This window comes from Sarcophilus harrisii, chromosome 2 (genome assembly GCF_902635505.1).
Source record: "Sarcophilus harrisii chromosome 2, mSarHar1.11, whole genome shotgun sequence".
Classification (NCBI taxonomy): domain Eukaryota; kingdom Metazoa; phylum Chordata; class Mammalia; order Dasyuromorphia; family Dasyuridae; genus Sarcophilus; species Sarcophilus harrisii.
In genome coordinates this window covers 488,911,388-488,928,770 of record NC_045427.1, presented here as the reverse complement: position 1 = coordinate 488,928,770, position 17,383 = coordinate 488,911,388, and the positions used below count along the sequence as shown (strand labels likewise).

The window sequence follows — 17,383 nt, the reverse complement described above, 5'->3', positions numbered from 1 at the left end:
ATGTCCCACTTCCAGTAATTGAGTGGTGTTTAGGAAAGGAAGACGTGACTATAGGCTGGAGGAATTAGGAAGGCTTCATGGAGGAAATGGACTTTGAATAGGTAGAAAGTAGTTAAGGTCATTTTAGTTTTGGTGTGGAGAGTGAGCAGAGGGACAGAGGTGAGTGGATAGGCTCTATGTTAGCTAACAAGGGAGAGAGAAGCTCATCAGAAAAAGAGAATGGGTGTTGGCGAGCCAGAGGAGATGATGGGTGGATATAAGGAGGTCAATTCATGCAGGGCTTTGAAGATCAAAAGAGAATAGTTTAGTAAAATCAGTGCTGAAGTGGGAAGAGGGATTTAGGGGTTTACCGCCTTAAGGTTTCTGAGTTGAAAATCTTTTTTTTGAAATCAAATGGTAGAACTAGAACCTCCTGCCCTAATTCTGCTATCTCCTAGTGAAAAAGTTGGGGATCTCGCCCATGCTCAGCTTATAAGGAATTTCTTTACTACTTAAATATGCAACCGTAAGGAGATTCCTTTGTGGAATACATCCTAGCTTCCTATGCATCTGGTGGGCAGGTTCTCTGAGCCAACTCCCTAGGGGAAACGCTGGACCTAGAAAAACATTTCTGGGGGAATATTTAATCTAACAAGGCAAACAAAACTCATTTCCAACATTTTACAAGCACACTCCACTATGAAACTAGCATGCTTACTATAATCCATCTCGTCTTTATTCTTGAAAGTAGGTCTTTGAGTCAGCCTAGACTTAGGCAGCTGCGTGCGGGAAGGCTTGTCTGTATTCAGGCTTTGTTTGAACTTTCTGGTTTCAACTTTCTGTGTCTCAGTGGATTCTCCTGCCTTTAGTCAGTGCTCTCTGAGCTAATCATTATTCTAAATGCTTCCAGGCCTGACCAAGATGGCTTTGTTCTTGATGCTAACTCTTCTCTGCCTTTTTAATTTAACATCTGGTTAACGAGAAATTTCGGGGCACTTTAGATCCCGAAACGTGTTTGGTTCGACAGAGATGTGACTCTTGGAGTGGCCCAAGCATTAGCAATCTACAGTATTCTTTTCTCTAATTTGTTCAGTTCTCCAGAACATGTGCTGAAAGTAGACCATATAATTTGCCATAAAAACAAAACAAGGATGAGCAACTGTTTGCCTATTTGCATGCATCATGGTGCATATACAGTGTCTCGGAGCTTAAAGTGATGATTTGTACAGAGGGAAAAGAGAAATGTCAATTTCTGGAGACCTCTGGCTGGTGGTAAAGACCCGGGGGGCACCATATTCACTACTGAGTGCCAGGTGTTTGTATGGCCTTACATTGAGGAGAATGAACATTTAAAAAAGAGACATGGTCCCTACCCTCGGGGAGCTTCCTATGCCCATGCTATTTGGGCAAACAATAAGAACAATAATGCTAACACATAGTTATGCGAAGCTTTAAGGTTGTTTTATTTCTATTACTTCATCTGAACCCAGTGAGGTAGGTACAATTGCTATTACTCCCCACTTTTACAGCTGAGAAAAACAAGCTGCAGAGAGTTTAAGTGACCTGCCCAGAGTCACACTATTTAGTCAGAAATGGAATTTGAACTCCTGTCTTCCTCTGCTCCAGCCCTATATCCACTTAAGACATTTCTTCTCCATCCGTTCCCCTCTTATAACCCACTGCCCAATGCCAAGGAGTGTGCCCCTTGAGAATAATAACCAGCATTATACAGGGTGTTCCAAAAGCTGTTTATGCATGTTATTGTATTTGACCCTTACAGCAATCCTGTGAGGCAGGTGCTGTTTTTATCACTCCCATTTTATAAATGAGGAAACAGGCTGAGAGGTTACAGGACTTGCCTAGGGTCACACAACTTTAAGTGTTGGAAGCAGGATTAAAATTCAGGTCTTCCTGGCTTTAAAACCATTTATTTACTGTGTCACTTAGCTGCCTTAAGCAAAAGGGAGAATATTTGAGCTTAAAGGTTCAGTTAAAAAGGCAAGAAGACTTTAGTGACTGGGAATCTGGAGGGTAGTTAGTGAGGAGCTCTGGCTTCCTTACCAAAGTGCCAAGTCCCAGTCAAGGGAGAGGGTCAGGTTGCTTACTTTCTGGATCATATTTTCCAGTTTCAGGCCATCCCGGTAACTATGCAAATGTGGTAGGAGCTAGAATACAAACAGCACTATCTGGAGGATACAGGAAATGTGGAGTCCTGGGGCCTTCCTCCTGACCTGGATTTTCATCTTGGGAGTGAACAGCACAGAGCATTTCTACCGGCCAGGGTAAGTCATTCCCAAAGAACAGGAATGGGAGGAAGGAATGGGGACAGAGCATTTCAAATTCATTCTGAGGGCCTGGATGTAATTTTAAAGTTGAAAATACCTACCCTAGCAGGGATTCTTAATCTGTGATCTATGAACTTCATCTGCAATACATGAATTTATTTTATTTACTGTTTTAATAATGTGAGTTTTCTTTGAAATCTTGTCTTTGATACATTTAAATATATAATTTTGAGAAGCTCCTTAGGCTTTACCAGACTACTAAAGGGGTCCAGGACAAGAACCCTGGCCTACAAAGCTTTTGACCCAATTTGAGAGATTTGGAAGTTTAAAAATCACAAGAGAAGCTCAGCCCCTTTAATAACCCAAAATTACATGTTTCAATTGAATTCTTCATGAATTCAAATTTATTCCTTCTGAGTCCTGGTTTAGGTCACAACCCATTTCATTGAGCGGGGAGGGAGCATAGTGGTCCCATCTGTTATTCCTGCTGCACCTTTAACTTTTTCTGCTCAGCCGTAGGATATGCTCCACAGCAGCTACCAAGGAAACTGTCCCTGTCACGGAGTCCTACATCCAGAGGGTCTATCAGCCCTACATCACCCTCTGTGAGGGCCAGAGAGCTTGCAGCACCTACCGGTGAGTTGAACAACCCCAGAAGAGACAGCTAAGGGTCAGACCCAAGAGATCACTAAACAGGTACAGATCTGCAAGATATCAGAGTATCTCCATACCCCCACCGTCCATTCAGACTAGAGTTGCCACAATGGGCACACTCCTCAAACCACCAACAATGAATAATTGACTGTAATCTTCCTGTGTGCCCAGCCCTGGGTCAGGCTGAGCTGAGAGCAGAGCCAGAAGACACTGTCCCTGGCCTTGGGGAATTAACCTTCTGGCTAAGGAGATGAGGCTTAACACAAAAAATAATCAGGGCCCCAGGGTCAGGAAAGACGTGGTAGAGATCTGAGTTCTAATTTTGGCTTTGTTGCTAATTAGCAATATGACTCTGAACAAAGTATTTTACTCTTTTTGGTTTCCGTTCTAGTTCAGATCCATTTTTTTTTTTTTTATCTTTCCTGCCCAATCCAAGCCCAATCTCTTTTTAGGGAGACCTTGCTCAGTCAGGGGAGTAACAGTAACAACAATAACTACTAAATTCACTATAGTATCTCTATAGTGCTTTTAGAAAGGTTTCCAAAACGCTGTTACATACATTATCTCATATGATCTTCACAACAACCCTGGAAAGTAAGTGCTCATTTTATGGATAAGGAAATTGTGATTGACTTAGCTAGTAGTTATATAGTTATAGTTATATAGTTAGTATATAAAGGAAGTTTTGAATTTAGGTCCTTCTGATTCCAAGTACAATATGTATCCAAAGTACCACTTAGTTAACTAGCCCAGATAGACAATGCACTTAACAAGTTTGGGCTCAGTAGTGTGGACAGGATCCAAAAATGGAGAAATTTAAGCGAAAAGAACTTTAAAGATAATCTAATTCACTCTAACCTAATTCAAAGATAGGGAAATTAAGACTCAGAAAGAGAGAAATGATTTACCCAAGATCCTACAGTCAAGTAGACTTTCCAGCACATATGTTTGGGAACAAGCTGGATCTCCTTTTTCAATAAGTCTTGTCATTTGTCCTGGGCATTCTCTTCTCCAAATCCCATATTCTACAGAAGAGCCGCAATTTTGCTAGAATACGGAATTAGGACTTGTTTGGCGTAAAATGACCATTGAGGCTATCGTGTTGGGGGGCATTTAGAAACCAACAATCATCTGGGATTCCCTGGACCACATTTAAGCCCTCCCCTGGCACCTTCCCATAGGACCGTCTATAAGACTGCTTACCGACACACTCCTCGGACAATCTCCCCACCACAATATGCTTGCTGCCCGGGCTGGAGAAGAAGTAATGGGCTCCCTGGTTGTGGCACAGGTAAGGGCTTGGCTCTTTGGGGGTTGAACAAGCCATATGAAAAGCCATGTGGGAATTATGATAGATGGGGCAGAAGAATAACTTTGTTTCTAGAATGTGGGATACTGTAGAATGTTATTTAGAAGTAACTTTGAAATCATCTAGCCTAACCTAATTTAACAGATGGAGAAATTGAGACTGAGATAAGAAGGAATCTGCACAAGGTCCTACAAATAGTAGAATCAAACCCAGGTTTTTCTGATTACCAGTCTAAGCCTTTTTTTGGACTATACTTGAGCCAAAGCTAGGGAGTATCTCATACTGAGGTATTAATAAATGATTAATACCTTTAGAGTTGGCTCACCTATTAATTAGTTGTTCACTACTCTAGTCTTTCTCTCAAATAAAATGATACTTTAGAGTAATTGTCAGTTACGGAACACTATGATCTGGATAAATGAAAGTCACAAACAACAGAAAATTACCAGATTATATGCTTTTACCCATGATGCTTTGCATCTGAGAAAAAGTTTCATCCACCCATCCATCATCCATCCATCTATCCATCCATCCATCTATCCATCCATCCATCCAAGTATCTATCCATCCATCCATCCAAGTATCTATCCATCCATCCATCCAAATATCTATCTATCTATCCATCCATCCATCCATCCAAGTATCTATCTATCCTTCCATCCATCCATCCAAGTATCTATCTATCTATCCATCCATCCATCTATCCATCTATCCATTCATCCATTCATTAATCTATCTATCCATCCATCCTTCTCTCTGCCTGTCTGTCTGTCTGTCCATTCATCCATCCATCCATCCATCCATCCTTCTATCTGTCTATTTCTTTTATCTCTTTTCTATTCTTTTACCAGATGAGGAAGTGTCCATGTAGCAAGAATGAAATATAACAAATCCCAGTGCTAGACTGGTGTTCATGTGACAGTAAGAGAATCAGATGGCCTTGAGTAAGTTGGGTGTAGTATCTATTGAGGAGTCACCCAAGACTATGGTACGTAAGAGGAGAAGGCATCAAAGGCCTGCAATCTACATCAGCGGAGAATGTCAACACTACGAACATCTAGGGAGGCCCCAAAGTGTCCCAGATGATGCAGTACAGAGTATTAGGAACAGTCTGGAATTTAGTAAACTTCTAGTGCCCATGATGTAGCCATATGAAACGGTGACTAGTTTGGTGAAGGGACTCTCTCTTCTCTCATTACTTGGGAAAGGTCCATTCTTCTTGTCTTTCCCCAACTCTGCCGGCTGCACCGCCCCTGCTTGATTTCTCCCCTTCACATAGCAATATGCCAGCCATCTTGTCAGAATGGAGGAAGCTGCGCCAGGCCTGGAAGATGCAGATGCTCTGCAGGGTGGCAGGGAGACATCTGCCAAACAGGTAAGAACGTCCTTTCTAAGATGTGCCGGGTGTGATGTCTGTATTAGAGATCCCTTTACAAACATCTAGCACTTTGTGATTTGCAATAAACTTGACTTCTATCTTTGTGAAGCTTCATTACCTCCATAATGAAGTCAGGTAAGTGTATTATCCCAGGACACAGAGTAGTAGAGTTGGAATTCCCAGGTCTCCTAATGATGTGCCCCAAATCTTTGTGCCAGACCCTACCACCTTCTGGATCCTGAGAATGTCGACTTTTTTTTGCTAGATATTCTTAGGAAATTACCTATTAAAGAGGTACCTTCTCAGAACCAGCTGGGCCCATCTCCCGGGGACTAGGCCACGGACCAGAGGCTCCCCCCAGGCAAATAAACCTAGGCAGTCCCCTCTGTATTCAGGTCCCATGACCTGGAGAAGTCTCCCACAGCTCCACCTCCTTACCCCCCACTCAGTCCCTATTGTGGCTTAAGTTGTAGGCAAGCTTCTTGTGAGCCAGGAAAATGGTACCCACAGCACTGGCACTTCTGCCTTCCAGGGAAGAATTCCAGGATGGTCCCAGGCCTTCAAAACTCACTATTATTGGGGGTAGGCTGGGCCGAGGAGGGAAGGGAAAACTCGTCCTGAGCCTCTTCCCCCCAGTATGTTTCAGATGTGGATGAGTGTAGTCAATCTGGTCATGGCTGCTCCCAGGCCTTCAAAACTCACTATTATTGGGGGTAGGCTGGGCCGAGGAGGGAAGGAGAAACTTGTCCTGAGTCTCTTCCCCCCAATATGTTTCAGATGTGGATGAGTGTAGTCAACCTGGTCATGGCTGCCCCCAGGATTGCATCAACGTTCCTGGGAGTTACCACTGCCAGTGCCAGGAGGGATATGAGCTATCTTCGGATGGGAAACTGTGCCAGCCTCGGAGTGGTTCCCCACAAGTGACCTCAGCTCTCTGTCCCACTGGGCAGCCTCAGCCAGGTAACATGCTGTCTGCCCCTTCACTGAAGCCGCCAAGGCTTCAATGGATCTGGCAAAGACTGATCAAACCCCTGGGGCTTAAATGGTCTGAAATGTTAAATGGTCATTTCCTACTCCCCGATTAGGAAATTCCTAAGTGTTAGTTAGTGCAGGGGATTCAAAGGGTAAAAAATCTGCTCCCTGTACTCAGGAAGCTTGTAGGAAAGGTGAAAAATGGGACAGCTCAAGATTGGGTTACAACAGAGCTTGGACCAGAGAGGAACGAGAATTTCAAATAAGCTTAGAGATGGACCGTAGGGCTAATGGGAGAAGATGGCGTTTCCCTGCCTTCTTTCCCTCTGGGTATGAATTTGTCTAGTCTTAGGGGATCCTATCCTAGATTCCTGCTCCATCACCACTCCGGAGTCCTCCAAGCTTGTCTCCTCTCCACCACAGAAGGAAATTCTGGGCCGCTGACGATGGGTCATTATTACTTTTGGTACGCGCTGTGACACATCAAACTCGTACCGTGAGTAATAATGCGCCATTGGCAGCCTGGGCAGCAAGAAAGACGGCATGGATCTCGGCAATGGATTGCACACTCCCTGTCTTCCAGGTTTGAGCAGAGAATAGGATAAAGACTGGGGAAGTAGCTATGACCAAAGGAACTAAGAACATCAGGGAAAATAAACCATAGAACCTTAGAGCTAGAAGGGACCTTAGAGACCATTGGGATCAGCCTCCTCATTTTACAAATGGAGAAACTGAGGCTCTGAGCAGCCTAGCTTGCCTGAAGTTACATACTGAGTCAGCGGCAAAAACAGAACTTTGTCCAAATTTCTCCTTTGCCTCTATCAAATTCTATTATGAATTGTACTTATTTGTATTTATTTAAGCTATACTCTTTCTAGTAGATTGTAAGCTTCTTGAGAGCAGAGACTATGTCCTTTCATTTCTGTACCTCTAGCCCTTAAATGAATTGTTGAATGAGTCCACCAAAGCCTGCTCACACCAAATTCCTTGTTCTTTCCACTGCTCCATAATCTCTGTAGAGCCTTAGAGTTTGCAAAGATTGTCATCTATCCTTGATCTTTGCCAGAGAGGAAGGGCATAGAATGAGAGAGATGAAGTATGACAGATTTAGGGTTGATGCAACACTCATTTTGGAGAGCTTGGTGGACTGGCAATCTGTAGATTTATAGGACTCTGGAGTTCACTTTCTATCCTTTATTGGAGGTGGGGACGGGGAGGGGAACAATATTTGGGGTGTGTTGAGTCTGTCTTTTTAACTTTCTGTGACTCAATCTCCCTCCCATTCTCTGCTAGAGGCTTCTGATGAAATGAAAGAAGAAATACAAAAGCTAAGGAATCGAGTGGATGTGTTGGAGGAGGTGAGCTTCTGGCAGCTTTCTCAGAATAGATTTGAGATTTAGATAAAAGCATCTGTAGAATTCCCCTGTTCAAAAAAAAAATCTACAGAAGGCACTTCCCTACAATTCTATAATCATTATATTCTCCCAATCCGTCCCTTCCTAGATTCTCCCATGTGTTTTTCATTTGAAAGCAACCCCAATCCTCTAAAGGCTATTCACATAATGCTGCCCTGACCAGTGTGGTTTCCTCAAGAGCATCATTAATTTATCATCTCCAAAGCCCACTATGATATCTCCTAGCAGACTATCCAACCCACAAATTGGGTGGTCTAACTGCAGAACCTCTTGGGACTCAGAGAGCTAATTGACTTTCTAGGGGTCACACGGCTTAGCTACAATGTCAAAGGCAAGATTGGGAACCCAGGGATTCCTGACTCTGGCTGGCATTCTATCCACAGTACCATTTGAAGTTATAACCAGGGGTCCTCAGGCCAGATGCAGCAGCTGAGGACGATTATCCCCCTCACCCAGGGCTATGAAGTTTCTTTATTTAAAGGCCCACAAAACAAAGTTTTTGTTTTTACTATAGTTTGGCCCTCCAATAGTCTGAGGGACAGTGAACTGGCCCCCTATTTAAAAAGTTTGAGGACCCCTGTAATATAACTTGACCATAAGCCACTTGGCAAAAGGCAAAACCCAACTAACTCTTTTCCCCACTCCTCCACTTCCACCCTCTTTCAGAGTCACTTGCCTGGGGAGAACAATTTTTAAAAGTTGTTCATAGCATAACATAAGTTACAGCACTATCTAGGCAAGTCAAATACTACCCATTTGGCAACCCTACTAAGAACAAACTGTAGAAGGGATGGGTGGAGAGGGTCACTAAGCAGAGAGGTCCGGGATAAGTGTTACGGTTAAATTCCACAGAGAGGGAAGAGAGGGAAATGTCTTCAAACCTGGCAGAGTATAGACTCTGGTCCTTTTGGTAGCTAACAAAATTCTGGTCTCACTCCCTACTCAGCTCCCAGTTTGAGCTCAATGAACATGGAAACAAGCCTCAGGAAATTTTCATATTCAAACATAGTGATCAGAAGCTGCTGGCTAGACATCTGATTTTTAGTTCTAGGGTCTACATGTATACAAAGGCCTTTGACCTTCGAATAACTACAAAGAAATCAAATTGCTGGAAGCCCAGAACCTTTCCCCAAGATGCACCCATTTCAAATGACCTTAGAAGAACATTTGTTTCAAGTATTTCTTAACTCAGTATATACTCTATCGCTGAAAGGGGAAAGAGGGACCACCCTGGATGTCTACAAACACAGCCTCAATATATTGACCAAACCCAAATAACCAAAGACTAATACTGTGGATAAAAGAAAACCAATACTGTGGATAAACACTGACAGAATATGTCATATGCTTTATAAAGTAGCCCTTGTTTTTCAAATCCTACCTTATGGTTGCAAGCCTTTAGGATCCTCCAATTCCTATATGATAAATTTTCCCTGGAAAACATCCAATTTCCCTCTTGGCAAAGTGGTCTCCAGTTTTCTAGCCTTTCTAGGAAATCTCTCCTTTTCAGAGGTAATGCTGGCTTCTTATGGGTATTGAAGATTTTCCTGCTAAAAATGACTGTCTCAAGCCGAAATTCTAGCAGCCATAGGTGTACATGGTGGTGAATTCTTCAAGGGAATTTAGAACAGACTTCACTTGATAATATTTTTTACAGGTGTGTGCCTATTATATAAATCAAGGTTCTGTGTAGACTTTAACAAGGGCTTGACTAGCCTAGTCATCTGTACTGTCTTGGACCCATCAATCCTAAAACCTCAGAGCTGACAACTGAAAGAAAAGCTATTCCCTCTCTAGTTTAGAGATTTTTTTTTCTTCCTCTTTTTGTATGTATCCTGAGTTTCTTAGTAGTCTGGCAAAGCTCACCAACTCCCCAGAATAATGTTCTAAAATAAAATAAAATAAAATACATAGGACCACAAAGGAAATAAATTATGTTGAAATTTATCTATACTAGATATGTATACAGATAGATATAGATAGATGTATGTATATAAATATATGTATGCATATATATATATGAATTTTAAAAGTTCACAAATCCCTATCTCAAGACATTTTTTGAATTTCATCTGCTTTCCTCAATTTATAAATAAGGAAACTAGGGGTATGTAGGGGGCACAGTGGATGTACTGGGCACCAGTTCCAGAGTCAGGAGGATGAGAGTTTGAGTGTGATTTCAGACACTTCCTAGTTGTGTGATCCTGGCAAATCACTTTACCCTGATTGCCTCCCCCACTTTCCCCTCACTCCTCCATGAATGAAGGAAACTAAGTAGGAGAGCTTGGAATAAAGCTCAAAAGCCCAAATCCAGTGCTCTTGTCTGCCCATCCTCCTCTACCAAGTTTTCCCATCCCCAATTAATGATATATGGATTATTATAATGACTGGAATTACTGAACTTTTTCTTTGGGAAAAAGCTAACTGGCTTTCCATGTGCTCAAGCAAGTTTTTGAGCCTGGATTCATTAACATTTTTTTTTAATTTTAAAAATATTTTTATTGAAGCTTTTTATTTTCATATCATATGCAAGGATATTTTTCACCATTGACCCTAGCAAAACCTTGTGTTCCAATTTCCTCTCTCCCCCTCCTAGATGGCAAGTAATCCAATATATGTTAAACAGATTTATTAACATCTTAAACAATGGGCAAGATGGCCCTTACTCAAACACATTTGGTACTCAGCTGTGTCCCAATTACACCAAGCACTGATTAAATATTGGAGAATGATGGAGATACCAAGCAGGATAAGGACACTGACACTTCTCTCTCCCTTGCCACTTCCAGGGACTATGGGTCCTCCCTTCTCCCTGCCACCTGTAGGCTCCAGCACGGCTTATGAATGACTTTGAAACTCTAGATAATTGGTAGGTTCAAAATGTCAAGGGTGTGCCTGACTGATGGAAGAAGCATCTTCCTTTTCATTCTTCCTGTAAAACTCCCATACCTGACCACTCTTACCGGAAAAGTGATGGATGCTACTTACCCCTTATCCCCACCTTCCGGGCAGCCTAAGCTGGAACAAGTGTCAGCTTGCTAAAAGTTCATGCTAGCATTTGGATGAAGAAAGGACGATGGCTTCTTCAAACTGTGAGTCACTTTAGACAGCCAAGCCCAAAGATTTGGAGAACAATAGAACACAGTGGGAAGAACCCTGATTATTTAGCTAGTAAGAAAAGCAACTTAGAAACGTGGCACTTAATCCAAAAGCCTACAGCTAATAAATAGCCTTTGGCCCTCCCAGAACAAGACTAAAAACAGATTGTAAAAGAACCAGCCTGTTCCACCAACACACACCCCTGCAACTTTCACCTCAAGGGACCTAAAAGCAACACTCTAAATTACTACTTAACCCATTGCAAACTGTGCTATTGATCAGTGAGAAAACCACAGCATTTATTAAGTGTCTCCTGTGTACTAGAGGAGTACTATGGCATAGTATTGAGAGAAGGCCATCTTTGTAGTCTGAAAGAACTGAGTTCTAGTCTTTCCTGTATACTGTTTGGGTGAATGCCATCTGTGCTCCAGGAAAGCCAGAAAGACTTGTCACAAATAAGTCCTTGATCTATAAGAGTAGAAAATTTCCATACTGGAGTTTCCCTAATTTATGAAATCACAGAAAGGTCTAATTGAAGTGACGCCTACAGATATACCCACACCTCCCCAAAACTCTAGTAGACCTAGGTCTACTCCAATTAGCTGTGAAACGCTGGACAAGGCCCTGGGCCTCTGTTTCGTTTTGAGTGAAAAAAAAAAAAAATTCCTAATTTACTTCCTTAACAGCGTTGTCAGATTTTAGACCTTGAAGAGGCCTTAAAGATCACAGAAGCTAATGAGATCTTGTACTTAATATAGAAATATTATTAGAAAAATAAGAGTGGGTTAGTGTTAACAGTTGGACACTTGGGAATAGGAGAGGAGAGAGCAAAATCTCTGGGAATTTAAACCCCCCAGAATTGGATCCAGAGCTTTGAAAGTCTATGACTATTTGCTGAAGTCAGAGGAGGTTGGAGAGATTGAACAATGATTAACTAATTAAAACTTGTTCTCCAAAAGGCTCTTTTATAAGTGGTGGAGACAGGAGGACCTACCCTGAGCTGGCCTATCCCTTGCCCAGAAGGCCACTGAGCAATTTCCTCCTTAAGCTCTGGGCCCAGGAGATGCCCAGTTACAGGTCCCACAGCAACGTCGGCCAGGATCAGCCTGGAGGCTTTGTTAGAATCCCCATCTGATCTTTCCCAGAAACCTTGAAATGGCTTTCTGACATCTTTTTTCCCATCCTCCACAATAATTTGAAATCATTCCTTGGTGCTTTCCCTCTAAAACTACTTTATATTTAACTACCTTTTGTTTATACATGTACAAAGATGCATGAATTTTTAAACTTTACATTTTTACATGTACTTGTCTCCCCCTTTGGAATATAAGCTCCCTGTGACAGAAATTGTTTTATCTTTATACTTGTATCCCCAGCATTTGCCCGGGGCTTAGTATGCAGTAGGTGCTTAAGAAATGCTGGTGGGTTTGCTGACTGGATTTCTTGCCCTTCCTCCAGAAGCTGCAGCTGATGCTGGCTCCCTTCCACAGCCTGGCACCCCAGGCCCCAGAGGACGGGCTGTCTGCTGACCACATCAGCCTTCTGGCCCACTCTTTCCAGCAGCTGGATCGGATTGATTCCCTGAGTGAGCAGATTCTGTTCCTGGAGGAACGGCTAGAGACCTGTAAGTGGATGGCTTCTTTTCCTCTCCCTATCCCAAGTAATGGGCCTCTGATTAAGGGAAACCTTTCCAAGCTGAGAAGATCTTGCCCTGCTAAGAGGAGGGGAAGAAGCAAACTGGCGTCTCACTTTGAGCCTTCCTTTGTATTGCTGGTTCAGTATCTTCTTACGTAAGGAGTCTTTCTCCTCCGCCATGCTGAGAGCTCTGTAAAAGCAGGGATCAGTTGGGCTCTTTATTTCCCTAACAGCTCTAAGTCTGTACTAGGGAATTCTGGAGAAAGAAACCCCTGTGGGTATCTGGGATTGATCCAGGAAGGCTCCCAGAGGAGCTGGGACTTTAGCTAGGATCCCTAAAGCATAAGTAGAATGTGAGAGAAGAGGAGAAGGGTGGGGAGAGGGAAAGGGGAGATATTCTCAGTCAAAAAAGCAGCATTGAGGCATGTTGGCTTGGAAATAGATTTGGGGCTTTTGCGGTTCTCAGGAAGGCTTCAGTCCTGTCCTGCCCCTGGCCCAAGCCACACGCACAGAGCTGAAATCTATGAAATCTAGCACAATCTGGGGACTGCCTAAATGTCAATGAGAACAATGGATGCTTGGTAGATCAATAGTCAAATCAAGAGCAAGTACTGTGTGCTCAGGGCAAAGCTAGCTGCTCAGGGAGAAAGAAAAAGAGAAAGGATTTTTTCACCTAAGGGGCTTATGATAAATCCTGCCTTGGAGACCACTGCATTGCTTTACCACCCCTGACTTCCTAAAATAAATACAGTACCCAACATGCCTCAGGTCTGGTTCTTCGGTGCTGGGTAATGGAGAGCAGAGGTAGGGAAGATCATGGGGCTGGAGCCCCAGATGGAGAAGGAAGCCCCTTCCTTCCTATTCTAGAGAGGAAGCCAGAGTACCGAGGACCCCATTTCCCTGTGGTTAATGGGGGGGTCATGTGGGTTCTGGTTCCTTTGCCCCCTACTGACACCAGTTTCTCCTCCACTTCTTTCTGGCATCTAGGTTCCTGCAAGAATAAGCAATGAGAGATGCCCATCTAAGTCCAGAAGCTTCACCCTGCAGGGGACTGAGAGCCAAGGCCCTGGAATGGGACCACAGGGAATCTGCCACATCTTTTCTTTTTAAAGATGTTTGTATTGAGCATAAATTTCAAGCCACATACCACTAATCCTCCCGTCCACAAGCAGACCAAGCAGCAGGCTGCAAGGATAGCTTGTGATATTGGGATGAACTGAAACCCAGTCACTCATACCCATCCATGACCCAACCTCACCAACTTTGTCCTCCCCCATCCTATTTTGGGGAGAAGACAAAAAGCTCCCCCTTAGTGAGTTTCCCATATTGCTCCTAACTTGGGAAAGGTAGGCACTGGCCCCCAGGAGTAGGAGGGCAGGAGTCTGCCAACCTAGCAGGGAGAGTTTGGGGGAAGCAACAATTAGAAGCTGGGAAAGGCAGAAAACCCCACAAGAAGGAATCTGGAGCAAGGTGCCTGGATTTACATCCTCCTTTAGCTACTTACTGTTTAGTTTTGGCCAAGACACTCCACCAGTGTCCACACTTATAAAAAAGAGATCTGGGTTAAGTGAGCTTCTGTGTTTGTTCTTGCACCATAGCCTTGGCCCTTCAGCTCTACAATAAAAAAAGAATTCAGAATTCTGAGGCCCTGTAAGAGAGTAAGGAAGGCTGGCTTCAGGAGATTGTGGGCTCAGATCCTGCCTCTAACACATACTAGTTGGGACAATTAATCTCTTAAAATCCTGTTTTTTCCTCATGTAAATTGGGGGTGGAACCTTTAGTGCCCCTTCACTGAATTGTCGTGATGATAAAAGCAAATTATGGATACAAGCCCTTTGGAAACCTTCAAGTGCTATCCAAACGACAGCTGCTGGAGTCTTCTTTGAGTGCATGCGGGGATCGTGACCCACAGCCCCTGGGGTTGGGATGTTCCTCCGGGATTGCTCCTCCATAAATAACACCTCGAGATGGAGCACATCCTGAGCAGGGGCAGGGGCAATTTGTCTCTTCCACAGTGATGAACCGGCTCAAGCCGCGCTAGTGCATCCTATTCCCCCATTACCCACAGCCCACCAGTGTGTGACATCCCACAGTCTGTGTCTCAGGAACTGGCGATTTTGTCCTCCCGTGGGAAGCTGATCCAGGAATTCGGCTCACAACCTTGTCCCCATTTGTACTGTGACCTGAGCCAAGGGCAGGGAGCCCCATTTGAGCCTTGATTGGCCCCCGCTCCGGCGACATCCTTCCCTCCCTCTTCCTCTCAAGCTGCTCCCTACTTGGCTCACAGCCCCCGCCTCTGGTCCAGCAATGCCAAAGTCTATTCTAAGCTTGTGTGCGAGGGCAGCCCGCCCACCACCAAGCGGGTGATTCATGCCCTTGTCATCCAGGACCTTGCCAAGAGCAGGCTCTCCAGGGCGCCCTGGCCAAGGTCCGGGCCTTCTTCCCCCTAACCTTGGCTATATCCTGGCCTCTGGCTCCAGTTTCAGGGCAAGCAGGAGGGGGTTCCTTGGGAGATGTGGGGGGCGGCAGGGCCCGGTGGGAAAAGTGGTGCATCTGGGCCTCCCGAGACCCACCCACCTGGGGAACAAATGGTAGTTGTTCAGTGCCCGTCTCACCTAACCTTGTCAAAATAAAACCAGTCTCATCAGCCCTCTGTAATCGAGTGCAAATGTAACTGGGCTCCTGCACACCTGGCCTTCAAATGTGTGGTCGTCAAGCCACTGGGCTAACCCACGCCGTGCTTTCCCGTGAAACTTGGAGCTGACTGCAGGAGGCTGCCCGGCAGGGAGCGGCGGCTGCGGTGAGACAGCCTTCTCCATCCGTGGCCACCTTGGGGCCAGCCTCCTTCTGTGGCCGGGGAGGAGGAGTCCGAGCCCAAGGAGCACGACCACGGGCCAGACTGGGGGAAGACGAACAATGCGCACTATGCCCTGGCTCCTCAGGTGTTTGCCCGTGGTAATGTGGGCACGACAGTGACACGGAGAACCAGGGTAGCTTCCTCAGGGGCGTGAGGCAAGGTGGAGATTCACTAACAAGAACTGAGAGGGGTCCCATGCACGTGCCAAGTGTCCACAGGGCACATACTCCCGTAGTTTCAGTTCAGAGCAAGACTGGAATCCAGTAGTCAGAAACTTTGGGTCATCAACTGTTTGCACAACTCTAAATCTCCCAGGCTTCTGTCTGTCCTAAAATGTTATACTTCCCCCAAAAGGTCAATGAAAGGAGATAATAAGGCTCAAGTCTCTTTCTCCTTCATAAATTTTTATTGATGCCTTTTATTAAAAAACATAAGTGAAATTTCTCCTTGTATGTCCGACTCCAAGCCCAGGAAGTTATCCCATATAACAATATATTTTTAAAAGAAAAAAAAAAAAAGCCAAACTGATCAATACATCCCAAAAAACCTCTCCAGAGGAAGGGTAGAGGGCTTTTATTTCTTCTTTGAAATCCCGTGGCTTCTGTGCAATTTCCCAACATTCACTTTCGCTTGCTTTGTGGTGGTTCTTTCCATTTCGTAGTCGTGAATAACTTCTTAGCAGTATCACATTGTGTAAATCCATGCTTTATGGTCATCTCTTACATCATAGTAGTAAAATTCCATTAACATTCATATATATTTTATTTTAGGCATCTTGTTTTGAAGAATTCTGAATTGCTTTCCAAAATTGAACCAATTCATAGCTCCAATAATAATAGGTGGAATTTATATAATTTAATATAGGAGTAGACACTGTATTAAGTGCTTTACAATTGTTATCTTATCCTTTAATTACCCTGGGAGGTAGATGCTATTATTCCCATTTTACAAAAGAAACTGAGGCACATAGAAATTGCTTTGTCCAGCGTCATTAGCACATGTCTAAAGTAGGATTTGAATTCAAATCCTATTATTTCTTCTGACCCACATAGACACAATATATTGTTCGTCTATCTTCCTACAAACCCACAACATTGAATATTCCCATCTTTTCATCTCAGTCAATTTGCAGGATGTGAGGTAAAACCTTAGAATTACTTCGACTATAAATCTTTCATACCTTTAATAGTTTGCAATTCTGGAGAACCATTAAATTTTATCTTGGGCAATAATTGCTTTTGGTTATGTATCTATATATACAAATATATAACATGTGTTTATACACATACACACCAGCCAGGTAGTGCAGTAAAGTGCCAGGGGTCTGGAGTCAGCAAGCCCTAAATTCAAATTTGGCTTCAGACATTTAGTAGTTGTGTGATCCTGGGCAAGTCACTTAATCTGGTCTGCCTCAGTTTCCTCATCTGTAAAATGATCTAGAGAAGAAAATGGCACACCGCTGCAGGATCTTTGACAAAAAACCCTCAAGTGGTCACAGACTCACGCATGACTCATTAACAAAAATATACATATTGCTGAATACACACAAATTATTGGATATCAAAAACCTTAATATGGAAAACTTGAAACAAAAACTAATTTCCTCTCCTTTTTATCCTTTATAAATCACTTTTGTCACAACCCTACAAGAAATGTGGTTCAAGTTTTGTCATTCCACTTCAGAGATTAAGAAAAATAATATAGTCACAAGGCAATTTGTCAGAATGAGGATTTTCAGTCAAGTCTTCTCCAAGTCATTAGTATTTTCCACTACACCAAGTTGTCACTTAGGCCTAAAGT

The 17,383-nt window shown here is 43.6% G+C and overlaps 1 protein-coding gene and 1 non-coding gene across 7 annotated transcripts in view; both read left to right on the top strand.

Annotated features, from left to right (window-relative positions):
• Positions 1–16,101, top strand: part of EGFL7 (EGF like domain multiple 7) — a 30,096-nt gene extending 13,995 nt beyond the window's left edge. For all 6 annotated transcript variants that reach the window (XM_031954937.1, XM_031954936.1, XM_031954935.1 and 3 more), the window contains 8 exons: positions 2,106–2,261; positions 2,778–2,900; positions 4,100–4,209; positions 5,507–5,602; positions 6,383–6,565; positions 7,871–7,935; positions 12,550–12,715; positions 13,714–16,101. In XM_031954937.1, the coding sequence (XP_031810797.1) occupies positions 2,182–2,261; positions 2,778–2,900; positions 4,100–4,209; positions 5,507–5,602; positions 6,383–6,565; positions 7,871–7,935; positions 12,550–12,715; positions 13,714–13,736 (846 nt within the window). In that variant the 5' untranslated portion in view covers positions 2,106–2,181 and the 3' untranslated portion in view covers positions 13,737–16,101. The remainder of the gene's footprint in view (positions 1–2,105; positions 2,262–2,777; positions 2,901–4,099; positions 4,210–5,506; positions 5,603–6,382; positions 6,566–7,870; positions 7,936–12,549; positions 12,716–13,713) is intronic.
• MIR126 (microRNA mir-126) lies at positions 6,967–7,116 on the top strand. Its single transcript, NR_105686.1, has one exon. It is a non-coding gene; the product is annotated as a microRNA mir-126 (primary transcript).
• Positions 16,102–17,383: the final 1,282 nt, after the last annotated feature.